General features: G+C 57.9%; 6 protein-coding genes across 6 annotated transcripts; 4 read left to right on the top strand and 2 right to left on the bottom strand.

The window, feature by feature from the left end:
• Positions 1-135: 135 nt before the first annotated feature.
• On the bottom strand, positions 136-8,740 carry BJ171DRAFT_628680 (uncharacterized protein; the record flags this gene model as incomplete). The annotated part of the gene is made up of 13 exons (XM_053115576.1): positions 136-581; positions 750-959; positions 1,068-1,214; positions 1,319-1,528; positions 1,656-1,884; positions 2,036-2,157; positions 2,229-2,364; positions 2,423-6,412; positions 6,497-6,650; positions 6,967-8,184; positions 8,310-8,369; positions 8,501-8,652; positions 8,687-8,740. 13 exons carry the CDS (start codon positions 8,738-8,740, stop codon positions 223-225), a joined length of 7,041 nt encoding a protein of 2,346 aa, XP_052964334.1. The 3' UTR covers positions 136-222.
• Positions 8,741-9,272: 532 nt separating this feature from the next.
• Positions 9,273-11,215, bottom strand: BJ171DRAFT_188094 (cell division protein FtsJ). The gene is made up of 6 exons (XM_053106151.1): positions 10,946-11,215; positions 10,622-10,764; positions 10,404-10,466; positions 9,878-10,182; positions 9,659-9,752; positions 9,273-9,557 (listed from the first exon to the last, which is right to left on the bottom strand). The coding sequence occupies exons 1-6, from the start codon at positions 11,077-11,079 to the stop codon at positions 9,409-9,411; spliced, it is 888 nt and encodes a 295-aa protein (XP_052964333.1). The 5' UTR covers positions 11,080-11,215; the 3' UTR covers positions 9,273-9,408.
• A 198-nt stretch (positions 11,216-11,413) lies between these two features.
• On the top strand, positions 11,414-13,207 carry BJ171DRAFT_584420 (tubulin binding cofactor C-domain-containing protein; the record flags this gene model as incomplete). Its single annotated transcript, XM_053114305.1, has 6 exons — positions 11,414-11,495; positions 11,579-11,733; positions 11,858-12,020; positions 12,209-12,495; positions 12,634-12,762; positions 13,004-13,207. 6 exons carry the CDS (start codon positions 11,414-11,416, stop codon positions 13,205-13,207), a joined length of 1,020 nt encoding a protein of 339 aa, XP_052964332.1.
• Positions 13,208-14,334: 1,127 nt separating this feature from the next.
• BJ171DRAFT_584419 (concanavalin A-like lectin/glucanase domain-containing protein) lies at positions 14,335-16,085 on the top strand (the record flags this gene model as incomplete). The annotated part of the gene is made up of 2 exons (XM_053114304.1): positions 14,335-14,630; positions 15,215-16,085. 2 exons carry the CDS (start codon positions 14,335-14,337, stop codon positions 16,083-16,085), a joined length of 1,167 nt encoding a protein of 388 aa, XP_052964331.1.
• Positions 16,086-19,895: 3,810 nt separating this feature from the next.
• BJ171DRAFT_188066 (uncharacterized protein) lies at positions 19,896-23,034 on the top strand. Its single transcript, XM_053106150.1, has 3 exons — positions 19,896-20,126; positions 20,949-21,539; positions 21,705-23,034. The coding sequence occupies exons 1-3, from the start codon at positions 20,051-20,053 to the stop codon at positions 22,895-22,897; spliced, it is 1,860 nt and encodes a 619-aa protein (XP_052964330.1). The 5' UTR covers positions 19,896-20,050; the 3' UTR covers positions 22,898-23,034.
• Positions 22,897-23,475, top strand: BJ171DRAFT_515269 (uncharacterized protein). Its single transcript, XM_053111926.1, has one exon. It carries the CDS (start codon positions 23,172-23,174, stop codon positions 23,388-23,390), a length of 219 nt encoding a protein of 72 aa, XP_052964329.1. The 5' UTR covers positions 22,897-23,171; the 3' UTR covers positions 23,391-23,475.
• Positions 23,476-23,528: the final 53 nt, after the last annotated feature.

Below are 23,528 nucleotides of genomic sequence, written 5' to 3'. Positions count from 1 at the left end.
CGCGTCGCGGCTGTGTTTGTGTGCGCTTGGTTCGAGTGCCAGCACGCCTCGTCCCGTGACTGCGTCTCATCCCATGATCGCACATTCATGTTCCTGTCCCAGATCTTTATTCCAGGGCGCGGTGCACGCAGTTCACTCCATTCGCTAAACCTGGGCCTATCGGGGCTCGTTCGGCCCTTGCGCAAGCAGCACCGGGCTCCACTCTCCGCATCCCCAGCCAAATCATGCCAGCTCAAAGGCAATCGGCAGCCCGTAAAAGATCAGCGTCCGGGGCGCGAGTCCGTCGAGTGAGTCCGGGTCCACATTGGTCCGCAGCTTTTCGTTGAGCTGGTGCAGCATCTCCGGCAGGGTCTGGCCTTGCGGGTGGTCGCATATTTTGGCCAGGATGGCTTGCACCGTCTCGTCCGCGAGCGGAGGACCGACGTGGGCACACACCGACCTCATGCCCAGCAGTGAGAGCCGCAGCGACATGTTCTTGAGGTCCCGGTTAGTCCGCTGCTTAAACAGTGGCCACGGGTCCATCTGGTCAGGCTCGAGGCCGCACTCCTCGTTCGTCACGAACATGAGGAGAGCGTGCAGCTCTGTGGCGCAGCATGCAGGTGGTCGTATTGGAGTGGGAATCAGTAAACTTCGGACGCCAGCGCAATCCACCAAGGTTCGCCGCTCTGGGCTCTATTTTCCGGTCGATGGTTTGCCTGAATCAGCAAGGCGTGGCCGACTCACTCCTGTCAATCATCCAGGATACTCACTGGTCATTCTTGTGTCTTGGAACGTTGGCGTCAGCATTGTCGATAGATATGGCCGTCCGCCAGCAACCAGCAGCGCCGGAGCCGTTTCGGTAATATGCATGAAAGCACTAGCCCCGATTCGCAGATTGTCCATCATCAGGTTTCCACTCTTGAGGATCTTGTTGATTTCGTTATCCAGCGGGAACTTGAGCTTGCCGCTGCACGTCAAGCCTACAAGTACCGCGATCGGCACCGCGAGTAGGATAAGGAAGAATGGTCGTGAGTCGAGGGAGCTGTCAGCGAGCTCCAAGCAAAGACCCCCTCCAAAACCATGCTTACAGCTCAGCGAGCGGTGTTCGATCGGCTGGAAATCTTGCTCCTCTTGGACCTTTTCCTTGCCCGCCTTTTTTCCGGCTTCAGTATCAAGGGTCTGTTGCTGAAGTTGCTCGGCCCGATGATCACTGCGATCACCGTGAATGGATAAGGCTGCAAGTCGCCAAACACACATGTTAATCTTCTGGAGTGACCTGCCGCTGCCCTGGTCGGACACGAGGATGAGGCCGCGTTCGTGGCTCGGATGGCTAACTAACCAAAGTCCCGCGTCACCGACAGGCAGGATACAACTCTCGCTATGTGGTGCTCCACGGGCATGCGGAACACATCTTGGTCGGCGCAGAGTAAAATCTGCGGCTTCTCGCTCTCCTGGGGCTCCTGCGCCGCCTGCTTCTTATCCTTTGCCGCAGATTTGGCTCTTGGAGATTTTGCCCGCTCCTGTCCTTCTGCCGGGGGCGCGGCTGGCTCTACCAGATCGAGATCCATGCACACAAGGAATCAGGCCTATTGATCCCACTTTGATGGCAACTCGCGGTACACATGCCAAGTGTGGCGGTTGCTGCAAACCAGTGCGTCGGCACAGCATTCACCAACCAGGAAATATCAGCCTCAGGAGTTTGTGTACGGCTTCTTGAAGATCGGCTTCGAACCCGAGCTCGGTGGGCTCTATCTCGACCGTTTTGAGTGTGTATGTTCCCTCGAAGCTTTCGGATGCGTCCTTTTCTTTCTTCATCTTGCCGCCAGGATCGGCCTTTGGGGTGCACAGCGCCCCGTATATTCTCTTGCGGTCATGAGATGTTTGCATCACCAGAATGCTGTATCTCTGTCACGAGAATAGTGGTGTTTGAGTTGGTGGGCCCATTCCGACAGTCGATGCTTTCGAGCATCGTCAACATTGTACCGTGGGAAGTACTTCCCGTTCGGTCACAGATGCTGCGTGTTTGACCGCCCACCGTGCCGGCAAGCTCGCTTACCTTTGCTGCCCTGCGGGTAATCTCACTGATGCGTCCAAGTGAGGGAAACTTCCACATGTCCATTGCGTTCTCAACCTGCGGTGAGTCCTTGTCTGGCATCGTCCCGACGATCGAGTCAGCGCCTGTTTGTCTTGTCAGCCATACGCTCCAGCGGATGCGAGATCGAGCTGCTCTGGCCCAGCCGCACGCCTACCGCGCGATATGTCCAGCTGCGTGATATCGTTTTTGAGGTTTGTGGAGATGATTATATCGCCATAGGCGGAAAAGGTTTGCGCTGCCTGAAGCAAAGCGATGAGGCTGTCGATGAACGCGGCACCATTAGTCTGTGCCTGCTCGATGACAGTGACCAAGCAATGCGCCCGATATCTGGGCAATCGGACAGCATACCCACCAGAACAACTGACTGTCCGAAACAACCTCTTTGCGCTTGTTGAATGTCAAGATCATTTCGATTCCCTGAATCAGGATCTCCAAGCGATTCTTTGGATGACTATAGTGGTTGATGGCATGTGAAAGGTGCTCGTGGAGCTTGGACCAATCCCATGCAGGCTGAGGCTCTTCAGATACCTCCGTCTGTGTCTCGTGTTCAGCATCGATTTGGACGGCTATGGCCCGAGCGATGAGGTAGTGCACGGTGGATAGATGCTCTGGGGGTAGATGATGTCCGCCCTTCTCCAGAAGCGGACGGAGCCACTCTTCGATCAGACTGGGAATCTTGGAGAGCAGGGTCATCCATGTGACATAAACTGTTGGCGTGTTGTTCAGAATTGAGTCGTAGCGCTCGATTATCCGCTCGGGTTCGTCCACGGTGATGGGTTTATCGCTTGGCGGAGGTATGGCGTTGAGGACGGCAACATACAACCAGCACTGGCTCAGGACAAAGCCAACATATTCGGCATACACCTCCGGGTCATGTGCAGCCCTGTCGCTCTCGATAAACACCTTGCACTCCTGGAGAAGACCCTCGTTCATGAAGATCGTGTCGATGATGAGTTTGCGCTGTGTATCCGAGTCAAGCGACAGATTCAGCATTGCTATTGTCTCGATCGAAAAAGAGGTGTACTGGGCCATCAGTGCCGGGAGATCGAGAACCTGCCGCGTCATGCTGATAATCTCCTGGAAGGTGAGCACCGCATCGTCGTGAGCACACCGGAACACGTCCGTGTCGATGTATCTGATATCTTGCTGGCACCTGAGCTGGATGATCTTGAGCTTCAGGCAGAGCAGTACGTCGGCCAGATGAAGCTTGCGAATCAGATACAAGTATGATTTCTCCCCTCTGCGGCCAGGGATCGCAGCAGAATCAGGGTTGGGCTCACAGGCGCTGTTTGGAGCATAGATCGAGCTTTGCTGTGAATACTGTGTCGCTTCCTGTGCCTTGGTGAGCTTTCCAAGCAAATCACACAGGTCCTGCAGATCTGAATCCACAATCACGCTGTTGATTGTCGCTCGGAGCATGTCCAGCAAGAGATTGTCGTATCCTGTGGCAAAGGTTCTTGATCGGAAGAAATCAAACCAAACCAAGACCAAAGGTGCATAGAAACAGTTGTCTAGGGCATCGGATTCTGGGTAGTTGGCGTTCGGATAGCTTCGAAGGACGCCATCGAGAACCAGCTGCGCCACCCAGCGCCGAAGTATCACTGTCATCTCCATCTTCATGAGCAACTTGCTGATGTAGATCACCAGAAACCCGTTGTCGACCAGAACGTTGGCCAGCGTCAGGTTGAGGGCCTGTGACTGCAGGTGGTTGAAGATGGAGGCCGACAGCGTCGTGAGTGTTTTCAAGCTGAGCTCGTAGATTGTAGTCGCCGTCAACAGCAGTTGGGTGGCCTCGGTCAAGAGACCCATCTGCGTCAGTGCATAACTTCGGTCGAGCAGGAGCGTCCAGAGGGCGATGCGATTGAAAACACCTTGATCAAAGGCTGTGATGCACAGCTCAGCAAAGAGACTGAGTGGGAAGGCGTCTTTGTAGGCACGCATGTCCATCATGGTGTTGGAGAGACAGATGAGCTGGGGCACCAGGGCTTCGAATGTCCCCTTCAGATCATACTGGCTCTCGACACTTTGTACAGCATTCTTCAGCCACGGCTTCACGCCCAGGGGCCATTCGAAGGCGGTGTAGTGCTCATTCTCCAACTTGTGGATGTCCTTGTGCTTGTCCGTGGCAGAGCTGATCAGGAAGATCATCAGATGGGTAACCTTCTTTTTGTACACCGCAAGGGTTTCCTTGAGCTCGTCCCTGGATTTTCCAAGGCCCACACTGTCGCCATACTCTCGCACATCCATAAGCAAAGCGTGAAGGTACATGCGCATCTCCGAGGATTCAGTAAACGTTCCCGGCATTCTGAGATCTACAGCTGGACCTGATGGAAAGTAGTGTCGATGGTGCTGTCTGAGCTCAAAGAGGACGCGATCAAAATCTTCGCTGAGTTGCCGGTGAAGCTCCTTCCATTTCTTGAATCCGTATCGAATCTCCCAGAGACGGTGTGGATGGAGAACCTCGCCAAGCCCAACCAATCCCTGGTAAACCTGTCGCTGCAGCTCGGTGGTACCAAGCTGGGTCATCAGCGAGCGCCAGATAACTGTCTGTCGGTATGGATCGAGCTCGCGAGTCAGTCCCATGCTGATCGGCTTGCCCTTCCTCTGCAAGAGCACGAGTTTGCATATCATCAAGCTGACGCTGGGCTGCGGCAGTACGCATGAGTCTGAGTACAGCTTGAGTGCATAATCAGCTGCCCTCAGCCCAGCCTGGGGATCGCCGTAATCATGGCACGCCTCGAGAGCGAGCATCAGGAGATGATACGATGCTACTTCGGCTTCGCGACCAATCAGGATTGGCGACACCTTTTTCAGGATGCTGCCACCGCTCGAGTGAATGGAGCTGTGCTTCTCAACGACCCAGTCCAGTTTGGGGAACAGCTTGAGATAGTACATCAGAGTCTGGTTGAGGACTTTTCGCGAGTTTCTCCCAACAAAGGGCTGCGCCAAGCTCCAGAGATATTGAAGAGCGAGAGTGGCATCGGCGCTGCGCTTTGTGATCTTGGTCAAGGCAATCGCATTGAGCAGGCTCTTGGATCCCTTCAAGAAAATCTCGTCGATGGGGTATCCGTGCTCTTCCAATTGCAGCATCTGCAGCATAGAGTAGCCGTGCAGGATCTCGCCCACAAACTGCCACTGGTGCAGCAACTTGCCTCGCAAATACTGCAGCATGTACTCGGTCGATCGCACGGCGATATCTAGATATTTGTTTTGCAGGGCCAGGATCGCGAGCCTTTGCCACAAATCGAGCATCAGGAACGCATCTACTTGGACCGATGCCGAGCGTGCACGCTCGCTCAGCGCGAGATAGCAGGCGTCGATGGTTTCTCTGGGGATTTTCTTTGTTGGTTCGGATTGCAGAATGATTATCTTGACGGAGACATCGCCGTCAAACACTGGGGCGCCGCCTTTCGAAACCTGCAGTCCGCCAAGCACCTCGGCCAAGATTGATTTTTCCAACGGCGGGCATTGTCGGCAATCAAGACCCTTCTTGCATATATCCTCGAGAAGCTTGAGACCCGCAGCCCCCAGCCCCGCCGCTGCATTCGAAGTTCCTGATCCGCTTGATGCCCCAGCGTCTTTGCCCGAGGCGGGCGATTTGGCTGGTCGTGCATTGGCTCCTTTGGTGCCCTTTGCCGAGGCGGGCTCGGCAGCAGCGGATTGCTCCGCGGCTGCGGCCGCCATCGCAACTGCCTGTTCGTGGATGTCCAGCATATTCCGGCACAGCAGTGATGCGAGACAGGCGTACACGTCCTTGTCGTCCAGACTCTGCTTTTGCATAGCCTCGAGCACGGCTCGTAGCTTGTCGGTCCAGCACGGCGGCGATAGGACTTCGCGTGGGATCTCAGATCGGACAATGCAGTTCCACAGGGCCACAGCGGCATTGTAAACGAGCTCGGCGCATCCGGTTACAGCTCCGAGTTGCTGCACTTCCACAAATGGCACCATCAGCCGCTTGGACAAGGCTTCCTGCGTCTCGCGGTCGGCAACTGGAAGCTGCTCGAGAATCTCCGAGATGTTCCAAAGGCAGATCCCCTGGGTCAGATGGCTATCGGCCAAAATAAAGTTCATGCAGCTCGAGTCCGGCTCGGGGCTCGACTGGTATTGCTGGATCATCTCCAGAGTCCGAGAAGCAATGTAGATCGTGATCAGAGAGAGCTCGTGGACGCCTTCCAGATCTCGGTTGAATCCGACGCTCTCGAGCCTTGTTCGGGCGAGCTGCATAAGATCATCAAACACATATATGGCGGACTCCAGCGGAATGCTTAGCTGGAGGGCAATCTGGGTACCAAACGAGAAACCGGAATCGACGTGGCGGTATCCTAGTGGATCAAAGTTCTGGACGCAAGTTGCTTGTCAGCCATAAATCATTCCGGCATCCCCAGAATCTATGCTTATCGCCAAACAGGCCACCATACTGACCGTGTCCAATGCACTGATCGACTTTTCTAATAGCCGAGCAAACAGCTGCACGTCCGGCTCAGCAATCGCCTGGCTATAGAGCGAGTATGCCGCGGCTGTGAATCGGAGCATACTGATAAGCACGATGGAATCCAGGTACCGATCGATCGAAGCTCTACCTAGCAGGATATCATTCATGCAGCACATCCAGTCATCTGGCTCATCAAGGTGGCAATAACATCGCACACGGTACCGATTGCAACTTCATCCTTTGCCTCGACTACTTTCGAGCCGAGAAGCTGGTTGTGCTGTCTCTTTACAAAATGAGAGCACCTTCCCGGCGGCATGAGTCTGGAGCACTCGGAGTTGTGCTTGAGCGCTAGGATAGCTAGCCCCTGATCCTGATAGTTCTGTTGAACAAAACACCGACGCGAGGGGGTGCATGTCATGAAACAACAGTCAGCGCGAACCACAATGATATGTCAAGATACACAGCAATGTCCTCTGCCATCAATGACTGTACCTTGGAAAGCTCGTACTCGATTTGGCCGGCCAGGACGGGGAGTATGTTGGGTGAAAGAGCCAGGCCCTGGCGCAGAGCGAGCATGTAGTCCGTGAGCATTTTCCTGTGCTCCGTCTTGAAGATTGGGATAGCCAGGTTCCAGCCCATAACGACAATGTCGCAGACCAGTCTTGGATCCTGTCGCTGCTGCAGCGCACTCTCCAACACACTCTTGGTCTCGCGCATAAGTTCCAGGCGCTCGTCAAGTGTCAAGGCGCTGTTTTGAGTCCGGTATTTAAGCTGGATGTGAATGAACTTTTGAAGCACTGCCTCGGTCGGGGTGCAGAGCGACTGGGAAGTTGCGCCGAGGAGCTGGTGTGCAATGGCGGACATTTTGCAATCAACGGCCAGCTGGGCGGTCTCTATCTTGACCTGGTTGAGCGAGATACCAAAGGTGGTGGTCTTGGCCGAGTTGCTGGCGGACAGCGCTTGGACGGCTTTGGCGAGCTCCTCGACTTTGGCGGCTGTTCGTGGATTGCTCTGAGAGACTTCGCGTCTCAGCATTTCGATGGACGCCATGATATACAGAGTCCACGATTTGGCTTTCCAGGTGTCGATGCTTGAAGAGAGCTTGGGCTTGTTCGCAAATATGTCGACGTAGAGTCGAACGACCGTTGTCACCAAGCTTGGCTGAGGAAGATCACATTTGAGAATCAGCGCCATCAGCTTCTCGCACTGGCGCTCGGCTTCGGCAGCGGCGTCCGCAAGCATCTTCTCGGTGACATCCTTCTTGAGGAGTGCATGGACGCCAGGGGCAGGTTGAGGTTTGTGGGTGCCAAAATGCAAAAGAAGCCGCACAAGCATATATCGTAGATATACGCGCCATTCACAGTCTGGGTCGTTTGAAGCTTCCAGAGCATCGACCAGGACGCTCAGAGGACCAATAAACAATGAATCGCCGCGGTGAAAGCTGGGGCGATGGGCAGAGATTTGAGAAATTTGCATGAAAGCAACCGCAACATTGTAAACTTCGTCTGGACAGCTATTTCTAGTGGCGACATCGAAGGCTTTCATGACGTATATGATGCCATTCATCGTGTGCTTTCTTGGAACCAAGGTCTCCAGGAGCTGTGGTGGCTCGTGGCCATCATGGACACAGGCACCCGGAACGACCTTGGACATACAGAACCCTTGAAGTACATAGAGCCTGCCGAAGCATTCGCCAGAGCAGAGGCGATAGTTTGATCAGAACGGGACAGTCAGAGTGCAAGGAAGGATCACGGGCAGCCGTATCGCAAGGACGCGCTTGGAACTGAATCCGATGGGACGTACCTTGCCAAATGACCAAACTCGCCACCCGAGGTAGCGAGGCGCTGGGCCGAGTAGATGGCACTGTTTCAAATCAAGGGGTCGACAGCACGTCAGTGTGGTATGCTGCAGAGGAATGGCGGATTCTCGTCGAGGCGTCGAGCCCCATCTTCGCAGTGCCAGACGAAGCGCATTGGTGACTCGGTTTCCCACACCTCTCAGCGTCATCGAAACGCGCTGCGGCGAGATCTTGCTCGGCCACCTGCAGAGTTGACATATGCGTGAGACTGGAGTTGGTGCACCCGTCCTGGCAACGTGCTGGCAGGTGCGGCCCCGCGGTATCGGCCATCAGACAGCTTGTTTGGAACTGTTTCGGGCGCGTGGGAACCAAGCAGACTCACAGCAATCAGATCCTCGATCTGCATACGACTCGTCGCAGACGTTGCCTGGAGCATAGGGCCAGAAGCGCGGAGCAAGAGCGAATCCCAGTCAACTGCGATGGCACGACAGGGCGACAACTGCTAGATGGCGAGGCTGCCGCCGGGTGCGGCTGGGAACCATCTGCAGCATGGAATCTGGTGTGGCTCGTTCCTCGCTGGGTTTCTCGGCGAGAAGGGGATCGCTCTCGCTGCATCACGTGGCGCAAATGAATTCATTCCGGCCAAGCCACAGCGCGCGATCACAGCACGGGCTATTTATTCGGTGCCCTGCGCGATCTGCTCTTTGGCCAGCGATCAAAAGCCAAATCCTGCAGCCACAGAGCCGGCAGTTGGTCCCGCAAAGACCACATTGCTTGGTTTTGCCAGGGTGCCAAGCACCAGCGCACGAAAGACGAACAGTGGTTTGCTTAAAGAACTGTTCCCTCACAATTCAATGAGGGCTCCAGGCCGACGCAACCAGACACAGCTCAGTTTCCGCCCCCCCCATTGCTTTCGTTCTCTTTTCATGTCTCCTTGGCCCCCGCTGGGCCTCGGAATTCTCTTTGCGGGCCCAACTTTGCGACGGGCGGATGAAAAGGGACCCATATCACATGCGAGAGCAGCAGTGGTACGAGAGCGGACCGAGGATCTGCGATATATTTTGCTTTATGCTGGCCTGGCTGATTTGTCGAGCCCATCGAGTGCTACTTTTCGGTTGCTTCGATGTGCCCAGCGGCGGTTGGGCCCTTGAACTTGAGACACACCAAAAACATCTCTGTCGACTCCTTGCGGCTGGCAGGCGGCTTGACGTGCATAACTGTTTCGAAGTGGGCCTCCAGGAGTGCCCGAAGTTCTGAGGAACGTAGGCCCGATTCAGTACATGTCGATGCAGGATGTGCAAAATGGCATTCACGATGGTGTCAATGGCAACGACGACAATATCGCTATCCTCACCGTTGAAGGACTCGCCCTGGAGGAACTTGCACACGAGCGATCCCTTTTTCTTCAGCAGGCGGTTCGCCACCGTCAGGGCCATCTCGCACAGCTCCTGTTGCAGGCCCGAGCGATGGAAGCAGCAGGATTGGTCAGAGCGGTCTTCGCAGCCCAGAGGATGTACTTCAGCCCATAACAGCTGTCCATACGGCCCAAGTCAGTCGGGCTACATTGTCGTACCGTCGTCCGGGTAACATCGACGGTGCGGTTGCCCGAGAACGCCGGGGCCATGTCGCTCAGGACGACATCGACGACCCGGGCCGATTTCGCTGGGGAACCGATCTGGGCCTTCATTGCCTGGATGTCGCTGATCCGGTGCATCGAGCCCCTGCCAGAGACCTCGGCCTGGCGGTTGCGCAGGGTGTTGGCGATCATAATTTCGATTGCATCGAGCGTCTCGGAGCTCATCACATCGGCCTGAATGAAATGGACGCCGGGTATCGGGTCGATCGGCTGCAAGTCCACCGACACAACTATTCCCTCGCCTGCGTTGGGGGAGGAGGCGGATAGAGTCATCAGTCCGCTGGATCGCCGAGTTGGCTGATCGCTCGTTTGTATCGCAGACGATCCATCCAAGTTGCTGCCACAAGATCCATTTCGCGATCGACCCTTCAACGACACCGAGGACATGCTGCTGTTCTCCACCATCGCAGTTCCATTTTGCGGCGCCAAACATTCGTCGCCGCTCGCAGTCACTCGAACGCACCTTCTGAAGCAGCGACGCATCGTGCTGCAACCTGGCTCCATCCGCCAGGACATGCCCCAAGATCTGCATTCAACAAGCCGTCAGTTAATTCATCGTGACCGCCCGAGAGTTGGTCCAGCGGTGTTCTCGTGGCCAGCATCCGCCTCGATCACCAGGCGAACACATAGAGATCGGCTGCTCTTGTCCTGCGCCGAGCTGCCGGCATTAGCGGGACATACCAAGGACAACCATGCCCTCTCTGAACAGCCGATGCTTGGCTGCCAGATAGTCCAGCTTGAATGCCGCCCGCGATCGGTAGTTGTCGATGACGGCCTGTCGAACGAAGGGATCGCTGATCTGGCGCCGGAGCCACTGCTTCGTCCTGAAGACCATCCCCCCGACACGCCATGTTATTGAGATGCAGGCCGTGATCATCCATGGCGGCACTGGTTTCGGTGATGTTGCTGGCCGACAAGCCAGTGCGCCTGAGTGCTTCGATGATCTCCCTTTGCAGCACGGGCCTCGATCCCATCAGCCCGATTCGCTGCGATCGCCCCGCTTACGTCGCTGCTCGGCTTGGGACCAGCATTGAGGCGCATGGCATCGTCGAGAGCAACCCGGCCCTGCAGGCGAGCCCCGCGGCGGCGCTCCGGCCGGACCTGGATAAGGCTGTGCAGAGAGGTGTGCCCATGCGCATTGCTTGAGTCCTGCCTTGGGTGATGGAGGTTGCGTTTGCGGCGATCGATCATGGGCCGCCAAGTGGGACAGCACTGCGGCACCGTCCAGGGCCGAAATGAAGCCCGATTTGGCCTTGCTGTGCGGATGCCCTTCGGCCCTGGCCATCGCAGGCATTCATATATCAACACGCAGACGATCCTGCAGGCACCTCTCCGCATCGCACCAGGTAGTGTTTTGTGCCGGGCTTGATGGCGAGCCTTGCATCGTGCTGCAGCTTCCTTTGGTCACTTGCTCACGACAGCTCTGCCGCTTCGTCTCGGTTCCTCATACTCGCCACCCAGATCTTGCTCAAGATGGCAACGACAGCAGAATCGACCGTCAGCGCCAAGGAGGCCACAGCTGCCTTTTTCGTGTCCTTCAAGGAGAAAACCCAGGGTATGTGAGCTTGGCGATTATGCATGCGTGTCCAATTCAAGGTCCAGGGCACACCATTGATGCGTCCTCTGGCCCCGCCGCAGATGTCCTCGATGAGTTTGCCAGGATCGACTCGCTCCCCCAGGCAGAAGGCCTTGCCCTCGTCAATGATCTCATTCGCAGCGTTGCCGAGCTCGACAAGACCACCACGAGTGCCGCCATCTTCTTGCCGCTCTATGACCAGCGCCAGTACAGCCAGGTTGGTCTCGCGTGCATGCGGGATCTGTTCGCCCGCAGAGTCATCGCCTGAAACGAGGCCGATGCTGTCGGTTGGCTCGCCTAGTTCATCACGATTAATACGACCCAATGCCTCGCTGCTGCAGCAACTGAAGGATCTATCGGCCCAGCTGAAAGAGAAGCGAGATGCTCTGGCGCCGCGAGCCAAATTTTCGTTCAAGGGCCGGAATGCAGCGCGGACTGCTTCCTCCAAGACAGCCGCCCGGCCCGAGGCAAGCACCACTTCCACTGACGCAGCTGCCGGACCAGGTGAGGGCCAGTTTCGCTGATTGCATGGGTCGGGACTCATTCCCTACATCCCCTCACCAGGAGTGCAGACAAGTCTGGCCAAATCGGACCTTGCATGCGTGAGCTTCCCCGAGGGCCGTGGTTTTGATTCCTTTTTCCTTCGCCCGGCTCCTTTCCACTTGAACGGGAATGGTCCTCACTCTTGACAGCCAAGGCGGGTCCGCCTGTGGTCCCGCCCAATGCCGTGTCGTTCTACGGCCTGCAAGGCCAGTACATTGCGTCGCCGCCATCGGATGCTAGCGAGGCTGGCGCCGTTCGGGATGTCTACTTGATATCGCTTGCCGACTGCGTCGTGAACCTGGCCGACTGGCAAATGTCCGTCGGAGCGGTTCACATCCGCGACCTCACGAGGTGCGTCGTCCTGGTCAGCCCGGTGTCTGGATCGATCCTGCTGGACTCGTGCATCGACTGCGTCTTGATTCTGGCATGCAGACAGGTATGTGTCGTGGTCCGCCGCGGGCAAGGTTGGACTTTGCTATAGTCCGTTTTTTCGAATCGCATGGACGGGTGCAGTGCTCTCGCTAAGTTGTGCCACTTCCGTCGACTCACTCGTCCAAATTGCACTTGTCCTCAGTATCGCATGCATCAGTCCCACAACACTCGGATCCACCTGTATGTCGGAAGCAAGCCCATTATTGAAGACTGCGACGGACTGGAGTTCAACGACTACCCCGTGTTTACAGGATCGCTGGGGCGGCTGGAGGTAGAGTTCTGGACTTGTGTTTCGATAAGAGCCGGCGGTTGCTTGTGAAGGCTAGGGGATTCGATGTCTGGTGCCGCGATGGCGTCGGCGCAGTTGTCGATGTCCGACTGGGCCTTACGATGCATCGGGTTGCCGGATTGCAAGAACTGGTGAGCCAGTTCAGTACGTGCACTCGTGGTGGTCGCCCAGTCCACTTCAGCTAACAGCCTCGATGGCCTCGATGGCCCCACACACCAACCAGACAAGCGGACTCTCGGCCTTGGGCAACCATTTCTCCGAGGTCGAGGATTTCAACTGGCTCAAGCAGCATCAATCGCCCAACTGGCGCGTCGGTACCCCGGACAACAACACAGCGCTCCAGATCGTCGAGCTCTTGCGCGAGGGGCGCTGGGTGGAAGCAAAGACGGCCGCCCAGCTTCCTCTGGTCAAGCCTACGAGTCTGTAATGGGACATAAGCCATGGGATATTGGAAAGAACAACATGTTTCCATGAGCGATGCCCGCCTCGAATGTGTAGACCAAGGGGGCAGTGCATCCAGGGGCACAGGCGAAAGGTGGCGGGCACACAATCCCCTGTATGCAAGGGCGACCACCCCCCCCCTCAAAAGCACCCTGGTGATGCCCTGGGCTTGGACGCGGGCTTGCTTGTGTGGGCCGCGCGGTTGCGCTCACAAGCCGGCAAACAGCCCCGCGGCGGTGCAATTGGCCCTGCCACACCCACAAACAAGGGGCGACGCGCTTTCGCCAAGTCAAGGCGGGCTGTGCAGTGCGGGCTCACGGGTCTCTGCGCTGGTGTTTTCGGCACACAGCGCTCAGCAGCCGAAAGCAGATGAGTGTGGGAAAATCGCCCTCTTGCGCTGCGTCCTTGTTTGTCTTGTTTGGCCAGGGCTGCGTCAGCAAATACATCGGCCAAAGTGTGTCAGTGTGTCTGTTGTGTGGCATCTGGCCCCCAGCCACCCCGACAACACAGACGCCGCTTGGCATCCCCGCCTCCCTGCAACTCAAACTTTCCCATTGATGGGCAGTGCGTGCTCTCGCTGTGGTCAGAGAGGAACCGCTTTGCCTCCGTCAACACCTGGCTTCATAAGATCCTCCCGCCCTTCTTCTGCCCAAATCGCACTTGCCGGCTCCATCCATCTGCCTGGTGTCTCTGGACAAGCAAAGACCGATCTGTGGTATGCATCACGCTGCTGCTGTTTCTGCTCGGGGCTCGTTTGCGTGCCTATGCCGGATTGGATCCAGCATCGCTGCTCTTGGTCGAGGGAGGCAGCTGGCTTCGAGCAGCCGACTCGGCGTCTGGCCTCTGCCCCTCCACCCTTCCGGATCCATTTGGTTTTAGTGCTTGCTTGTGATTGCTTGTGATTGCTTGTGATTGCTCACTCGGTCTCTTTGCATTCTTTCAGTGCAAGCGCCTCGGCTTCCAAAACAGATTCCCCTCCTCCTTTAGTTACTACAAACTCAATACCTGGGTTGATTGCACCAGCGTTCTCGCTGTTGAACACCATCTTTGTGCAAGGCCCCATCTTTCCCCCCTTCATATCTGCAGTAGCCACACACCCCCGGCATCCACACCATGTCCTACTCTCTCGTCGACACCTACCCCGCTGGCTCCGGCTTCTTTGATCGCTTCAATTTCTATGAACGCAAGTCTATTTCCCAGACGTCGGACTTTGCCGCCTACCAGAGCCGAGCCAATGCCGAAGCTCTTGGGCTGATCACCACCGGGCCCGACGGACCAACCGTCATCCGGGTCGACTCGACCACGATCGTCAATGCCAGCTCCCTGGGCCGTCCGACCGTTCGCATCCAATCGGCCGCCACGCTGACCTTTGGCCTCTATATCTTTGACATTGCCCACGCTCCCATCGGGTATGTCATTTCCGACACGGTTTCGCAGTCCTTTTCCTTTGCTCGGGGTCGAGGGGAGGTGGAATTACTTCTGGTGCCGATCGATTGCGCCAAGTTCCCTTTGTCGTTGGGTCACTTGAACTGCTTTTGAATGCCGCGGAGCTGAAGGAGAAGGACAATTCCGAGTGCCTCCTGAATCGCCGCCCGACGGACGAGCCATCCCACCCCCTCCCCTCCGCTCTGGGTGGTGCCAGTCCTGATCGCCGGCTCGGACTTGGCTCTTGCTTCAGAGTCTGGGCGGCCGCTGCTGGGTGCAGGCAGCTGGGTGCAGGCAGCTGCCATCTCGAGCCCTCGCTTGAGATTTGCTGCGTTTGTTACCGGGTTGGTTGCTGCTGACCGAGACACTGACTGACGTGTGCGACATTGGGTGACACGGGCGCGCCATTGCGTCGCTGGTGCGGACACGTGGACTGACTCCTTGCTCTTCTCTTGCTTTTCTCGTCCTGTCCATTGCCATTGCCATTGCCATCGCCGCCATGATCGCCACGATCGCCATCGACATGATTACCACGCTCCATCGCTACCCCCATCACCGTCACTGCCAGCTGCGGCATCTGGCCTGCCCTGTGGTTCAAAAAGACCACCGGCCCAACCGACCCCAGCGCCGCCGAGGTCGACATCTTCGAGGCCATCAACATGCGTACCTCCAACGGCATCGGGTTCTACAACAACGGTCACTGCTACGCATCCCCCGCCGCCCAATCCAAGCTCAACATCACCCAGATGAGCTGCGGCGTCAACGTCAACGACCGCTCGGCCGCCAGCGGATGCAACTACGACGACCTTCCTGTGGGCTCGGCCGGCGATGCCTTCAACCAGCAGGGCGGCGGTGTCTATGCCATGGAAATGACATCGAACTACATGAACTATTACTACTGGCCGCGCGCTCAGATCCCCAGCGACGTCGCCAACGGCAACCCCGATCCGTCGTCGTGGGGGATGCCTTATATCAACTTCCCCTTTGACTGCTGCTCGCCCGACTGGTTCCAGGGCCTCAACCTGATCCTGAACATCAACGTGTGCGGAACCTGGGTCGGCGGATCGACCGATCCACAGTGCTCTGGTCTTTGGACCAGCCCGGCCACCTGCAATGCGTACATGGCTGCCCACCCGGAGGGACTTACCGAGGGCTACTGGTCCATCAACTCGTTCAAGATCTACCAGAAGCAGCAGCAGGCCGCCTTTGCGCGCAACCCGACCGCCACCTGCCCGGCGGATGCCGTCGTTACCGCAACTATCACCCAGACCCCTGTTTCGGCTGTTCTGGCCCCGTCGCCCTCGGTCAAGCCAACGACTACCAAGAGTCGCGCTCCCTCGACCACCGGCAAGACCAACGGCGCAACGGGCGCTCCTTCGGCATCGCTCCTGCCGTACACGCTCGTCTTGGCTGTGATGCTGATGAGAAAGTTCTTCTGAGTGTAGCCTATTCGACTTGGCACGGCGAGGAGTGGAGGAGATGCGGGGCCCGATGTCCTTCGATCTTTGATCCGAATGGCGCTCGCACGGCAGTATCCTTCCCTGGGTCTCGTTTTCCGCTCCTTCTGTATAGACCTCGTCTGTTTAGATCTCGTCATCTACTATCTCCCTCTGTGTCCGGGTGTTGTGTCTCCTATGCGATCGTTGCTCTCCACAACCAGCCCTCTCTATTCTGGGTCCCCGACTCTACAAAACATGATGAATCAATTGATCAATGTCATGGTCGGCTGTGCTTCTCTGAGGCAGCGCCGTCGTTGTACATCTGGGCCAGCCCAGCTCTGTGGTGTTCAGCGGCCGAGGGCAAGGTTGGGCTGGGTGAGGGTGACAAGGTCGAGTAACGGGGGGTCGAGTGATGGGGATGGGGGTCGAGTGATGGGGATGGGGGTCGAGTGATGGGGATGGAGGTCGAGGGCCGATCCAGTGAGCCGCCATGCGCGCGTGTGCATAGCCCCCGGTGGCAGTCCAGACCGGGTCTTTTACATATTGCAAGGTGCGAGATGTGCGCGGCGATGACGATGGGATATGCAAGCCCTCTGGAGGAGGGTGGTCGCTGTACGGGCACGCTCAGCAGCATGTCTCTCGCCTCCCCCCCTGGAGGGCTGTGGTGAACGGGGACCGTGGCAACCAACGCGATAGACCCGAGTTCTTTGATGCTGACTCGGTGTGGTCGTACCTTGCAGCCACGACGGTGCGGGTGCATCGACCGCCATCGCTGCTGCTGATTTTTCCGGCAGGGAAGATATTGGCGGCTCGGCTGTACTGATATGCGGGGGCATGGCTGTGGCACGGCTGTGGCACGGGGTCGAGGTCCAACAAAATCGGGTGGTGGTCTGGCAACTCGCACGGACGAAGCAAGACCTTATTGCCCCCCCCCAGTCAGTCACAAGCGAGTGGTCGTGGTGGGTATCCAAAAAAAGCCCCCCCTGGGTCCTGTCCCCAGCCGTCGCATCAGCCTCCTTTGGGCGGGCGCAATCCAAAATTTGCATCTTGGCAAAATGCCTCCTCGACCAAGAAATGCCAAGCGTTGCAGAGACCGGGGGAGAGGGAGCCAAGTGGGACGGGGCGAGAAACGCGGCGGATGCCAGCACCATACACCCGCATGACATGTTCGTACAGTCGTTAACCCGAATCATCACATGATAAGCACATACATCGGCACAAACCTTTCCCCGCACGATGGGCGGCTTTCCCGCATGACGGGTGCACACCGCAAACACGCAAGCACGTAAGCGAGCGATTGCGGTTGCGGTTGCGCCGGCTCTGCGAACGGGGAGAGTGGAAGAACGGGTGAGTTGGCGCTGACGGCGCACATCCGGTCGAGCGGCTTCGTGGCTGGAGAAATGTGCTCTGGTCTTGTGCGTCGGTGGACGAGAACAAGGAGCGGCCAATGCAAGGGCGCCTCGCGTGCATGGCTCTGCCATTGGTTGGCGATCATGGCGCTGCTCCTGTCTTGGACACACCGCCGTAGAGTTTCGCGAGCCCGATCGTTATTTACATTTTTCGGCATGGTACGGCATCGGCAGAGCAGCGGGGCAAAGTGGGGAGCCTACTGTGAGTCCCCCTTCTTCCCGATGGCGGCCGCGGCAAACAAAGGTGCTCGATCCGCCCAGCCTCACTCGCGCCGCCAAGGAAGCGTGGCTGCGGGTATCGTGCCGATGGGTGTCCTGCTGGAGCGGCGTGCTGCTGACGATGCAAGCGCCGATGACTGAATACGCAACGGTGATCGGAGGGGGGGGCGCATGGTGAATGTGCCTGCGGCTTGTTACGATGCATCGTAGACATGGACGAGGCGCCGGCTGGATGTGCGCCGAACGAACGCGCTGCACTGGGTTGGGGAGGCGGGGATGCGTGTGGGATGGTCCGCTGGCGGCTTATAGGAACAGGGACGGAACGTGTGTCGACTCTGCCAGGTCCGTTGGCTGGCTCTGACCAACTCAGTATCTCCAACAAGGCCGAAGCAAGGGACAGTGCTGAGCCGGCGCGAGGACCAAAGTCAGGAGGAGCTGGTTGCTGGTGGGGGGATCACACCAGACCGCCAGACAAGGGGGATCAGCCAAGGCCACTCTGGGCTGGTGGGAGCCACAGGCGCGGCGTGTAACCCCATGGCCCACCGCCCGTCACACGGCGTATGGGCAGCATCACTCCATGGTGGCGATCAAAGCCGGAGGCTGACGGGTGGCGGTCACCCCTCGGCCTTGTGCTTTTGCCCATGGAGCCGACACCGAGTGCGTCTGTGGGACACTGGCTGGCGGTGGGACGTTGGACTTGGGTTTCCGTACCACGCGCATGGCAGCTTGTTGATCGGCACACAGCTCAAAGGACAACCTGTAGCCTGGCTTTAAGCGACAGCTGCGACTGAGGGCGTTATGGTTTGCTGTGCCAGCAAACCAGCCCGGAGGAGGCACAGCGCCGAGGAGAGGTGGAAACGGCCACAGCCAGAGCGAAGGCACTGGCGGGGAAGTCGGCGAAGACTGGAGCGGCAAGCACGCAAACACGGTGGCCGAGGAGGCCAAGCAGAAGGCCGCAGATGTCCTCGTCTTGAGCCGGTCGCTGGTCTCGCCGTCGGCACACCGTCGTTCTATCGCTGCACAGCCATCGAATGCACACGCCGGCCAGGAGCACAGGGTGCCGAGCGCTGTCGCTTCTCTCGGCAAGAAGCCGTCGCTTACATCGCGCCAACGCCTTACTTTGTTGCGGGGGGGGGGTGCTGCGCTGTGCTGCTGATCTTACCTGTGGCCGCCGGCCGCGAACGAAAGAGATTTGCTCCTCTGCTAACAAGACGCTGGTGGCTAGCGCGGTTCCCAGTCCTGCTCGATGCGACATGGAGCAAAGCCTGGGGGAAGCGAGCACGAGGAGCGATGGCGCGGAGCGAGCAGCAAGGCCAGTCGTGGTAGTACCCAGAAGCAGCATCAGCATCAGCAGCAGCGGCGGCAGCAGCAGCAGCGACAAGCCCGATAATGATGCCAGCAACCGATGCAACAACGATGGCGACGGCAGCGGCAGCAGCCGCATCCTGGGATTGCGATTGCCACGACACCAGCTCTGCTCTCGGCTCCCGATCCTCCGAGTCTGCAGACACACTTGCGTCGTGGCATCGACTGGATGGTGGTGGTCTTATCGCCATGTCTGGATAACCACGGCGGGAATATCCTCCCGGGAGAGTTGTTATTTTGCCAGAGGCATCGGCTATCCCGAAACCCGTTCTTCCCACCATATTTTTTTTTCGGAGTGACTATTCTTCCCAGGTCAACCGGGCGTCCCCAGAGCAGCCATTCTTCCAGGGCTGGCTCGGCCAACGGGCTTGTGCCAGCACGGCTGCTCGCCGCCCCGCCTCCATCAGCCCCCAGTTGTCAATCCATCCACTGGGGTAGCAATACGCCCGTCTGCGTTGGCTGTGTCGGTGGTGGTCTGCCGCGCCGTCGGGCGAGGCCTCTCGCTCGCCCGCTTCTCTCCGTGGCCTCGCCCAGCAACATGGTCAACAGACAGCAGCGGCGGCGGCGGTGCCAGCCCGGTGTTTGTTTTGCCTCGGCTCGCGGCGATTCCTCTCGCCTCGCACAGGGATACAATTGGCCAGCGCAGGAGGGTATCCAAGTTCCTTGTGCAGGGGGCAACAAGCCTGCCTGGCGCGGGCCTGAGCGCCGGTGCAGCGACGGGCCGGCTCATGGCCAACAACCCCTCGGTCCAACAGCTTTGTCGTTGTTTGGGGGGGGGCCTTGTTGGCCATGTCTGGCTTGTCCATCCTCGCTGGCATTCTGGATGCGCTCTTGGCTCGCTGGGCGTCGCCTCCGCTGGTTTAAATACGGGATCGGCATTCGCTTGCCGACGGTCCTGTCCAACGACTCACCTTCCCATCGTCTGGATTGTCCACATCGCTCCTGCCTGTCCATCTCGCCCCAGCTCACAACATGTCTGTCTATGCCGCCCGGCTCCGATCCGCATCGTCCTCGCTGCGTGTCGACTGTGATCGTGCCCGTCGCGAAGGTAAGGCGCCCATCGGGCAGATACCCTCTGCAACCAGTCGATGATACCCTCTGCCCCCCGGCCGATGGATACCCTATGTACTTGAGTCGACAGCAGGCGGTCTATATACTTTTGCAACTTCGAGCCACACTCCGCCCTCGATATACACACCTTGGCGCTTGATATACACTCGCCAGCACTCCATATGTCACTTTGCACTCTCCATGTGTCTTGCCATGTGCACTTTTGTTTCGACCTGTCCACATCCCAAAGCCATTCGTTCTACGCGCCGCTTCCTGATTATCACCTTCTGTCAAAGTTCTACCCGGCATCGCTCTGCGGCAATGTCCCTGCGTCGATGCATTCACCCCTGTTCGATCGAGCTGGTCGACTTGCCTGACTTGCCATCCACTCGCATTGTACATTCCCGCGCCGTTGCTTAGCCCCCTCTCGCTCGTTTTGCATTCGCCTCCGTTTGCTGCACCGCCGCAAATCCTCACGGCACCTCTCCCCCCCTCGTGCATCACCACATCGCCGCATTGCCCAATCGCACCCTTTGCTGCCCCTTCACGATCTCCTTGGTCCTCCACCACCGCAACACCATCGCAACACAACCACTTCTCAATTCAACCACTCACCCCCCCCCGATCGCACTTTGGTCATTCGTCATTGTTACATCGCGATGCGCCCAGCCAGAAGCCAGTGCTTTGGCATTGGCTGCGCCTGCTCTTGGCAGCATCGGCTGCGTCTCGCAATTTCTGCTGTCCGCCTCTCTGGCTTGCTTGTTCGCGAGTGCTCACAATTTCAAATGCTTTGCCTCTCGTTTGCCCACGTTGCTCGCAGATCTGTCCTCCCAATCTCCACGGTCGCCTTCGTCTCGAGCTCGCTGGTCTCGCTCGCCCGTCGACCCTTCAGCCAACAACACCATCTCCCAGCATCCCGCTCATATGCTGTCATCGATTATCAACACGGACGCCCCCGCCAGCCCGCGTCCTCGCTTCCATTCCCGCCGCCCATCTTCCTGCCGATCACCTCTCCAGAGCCCGTCCTGTGTAGACTCGGATCCATCCATCGACGGCATCGAAGATCTATCCGACTTGTCGCCCTCATGTCCGGTCTCGTCCTCGACGTCGCCCACCATTGCTCTCCAGGGTGAGCTCTCGTCTGTCTCACTTGCTTTCCAGGACGGTACCGACGCCCAAGAAAACATCGACAACCAGAGCGCCCTGGACGCTGCCGGCGCCCAAGCCGAAGCATCGTCGCCCCAGCAACTCAAGTCTGCCACAACCAAAAAGAACGGCAAGGCCATCGTCATCGTTGTCCCGATCGGCAACAACCGTTTCCAGAAGCGGTTCAAGTGCACAGTTCCTGGGTGTGACCGCACCTTCTCGCGAATGGTCAACCTCGAAGGTCACCAAAACGCAACCCATCTGAGTACGTTGCCGTCGCGCCGGCCGACCGCCTTCCTCCGCTCCCCTCATGCGCTCGGATGCTTGCACTGCTCCATGTGTCCGATGCGTCCGTCACCCACGCTTCCCTCCTTCTTCTGGCTGGGCCGCTCCGGCGTGTCACTCACTCTCCGCTATCTCTCGCTTCCAGATGTCAAGCCCTTCCAGTGCCAAGCCCCTGGCTGCCATGCCAGCTTTGCCCGTCGCAACGACCGCAACCGCCACTTCCAGACCCTCCACCGCAGCCTGTACCAGCAGCAGGTTCTGTCGGGCGACTCTCCAGTGTCAAAATCCGACATGGAGCCTTCGTACTCCCGGGAGTCTCGATCACCGCCCGCCCTCTACGACTCTGTTCATCCGTCTCCCACGTCCCAGACACCCCACCCCCAGCGGGACCCTAAATCAACTCCCCACGAGCGGCTCTCGCAGCAGGTTTCGACCCTGCCACCGTCGACGAGCCCGTCAAGTCCTGGGTACCGACATGGCTACCCAAGCTCGCGATTCTCGGCTTCGCCTTTGCTCCCAAGCCCCCCCATGGACGCCGCCGACTCGATTTCGAGCCGAGCCTACTCGGCTTCCCAGCACGAGCCAAGACTGCCTCCGTCCGCCAGCGAGCGACCTTATCGACGCAGCCATCCCTACGACAGCCGGCTGCAGGACACCTCCTACGCCGGCATCCGCTCCCTGGATGATGCCCAGCTCTCGCCAAGAGAGCACCGCCCGATGCGCGATTCCTGGCGCTATGCTCCCGAGTCTTCTCGCCGAGAGCTTCCGCCGACCAGGGCCGAGTACGAGCTTCCATCTCCCACTCTCCGTGGCGACGACTCTTTGTCCCATGCTGGTCGCTACCCCTCCATTTCCAACTCACCCCACTATCGCACCGCTCGGCCGGACCAGGATTACCACTATGAGTTATACTCTGCCCAGCGGCCATCTCGGGCAGACCACTACTACCGGTCCGTTCACGATATCTCTCCCCAAGACCAACATCACCACGGGTACAGCCGCCAGGGCCACCCCGGGCACAACGAGCAGCACGGCCGTGACCAAAGCTACATCACCCAGCCCTCCTACTACTCGGATCGCGAGGAGACCGTTCGTGAGAACAGCCAAGCCAAGAGAATGGACGTCTCGTCGCTGGTCTCGCCGCCGTCCTATGGCAGCGAAGGCTACTCCGAGCACACCTACGATGGCCACGGCTACACTCACCACCGCCACTACCACTCCCGCGAGCACGGCCACCAGCAGCGCGAACGCTACTCGTCCTCGTGGAATCCCCCGTCATCCCTCGAGCAGTATCGCTCTTCTCCTACCTTCCAAGTGACATCGACAATGTCTCAGTGATGACCTGGCGTCCTCCTCCACACATTATGAACTGCTGGCGGCTCGCTTTTGGATTGCCCTCCGCTTCTTATACCGTCCACACGTCCCACTTCCAATGTTAGTTTGGTTGTCGTTTAGTTTCAGTTCCCTTCATTTCATCTTGCTCTTGTCATTTGTCATGTTTTTTCCACCGTTCATTCGTTTGCTCTCTATTGCCCTTTGATTTTGCTCTTTTGATTCCCATGTGGTAAGTGCTGTATCGTTGGTCACCGTATATCATTCCATCCATCTATTTATGTATTCGTTCGTGCTTCTGGTTATGTCTGTCGCGATAGCCACTGTTGAGTCGTTCGTAACCAGCTTGTCACCGACACTCTCGCACCAATTCACAACTCTTCTGGCAATACAGCACTTCCTTTCCCTCCATTTCTGTGGTACTCCTCTGCTCTTTTGGTTCCTTTGCTTTTACTTTTGCTTTTGCTTTTGCACATCTCTGTTCGTAGAATATACATAGTATCTATTTTGACAACCCCAGCTTGACCCAACATCGTCGCCATCGTCACTAGTGCTTGGTGTATATTAAAACTGATATGCGACGACCCCCCCCCCGACAAGTTCTCCGTCCTTGGTAAGCGGCGGCTCTGTTTGCAGA

The sequence above is a fragment of the Polychytrium aggregatum genome (assembly GCF_025602895.1).
Source record: "Polychytrium aggregatum strain JEL109 chromosome Unknown BJ171scaffold_33, whole genome shotgun sequence".
In the NCBI taxonomy this organism is placed as follows: Eukaryota; Fungi; Chytridiomycota; class Chytridiomycetes; order Polychytriales; genus Polychytrium; species Polychytrium aggregatum.
This window is presented reverse-complemented; position numbering and strand designations above follow the sequence as displayed.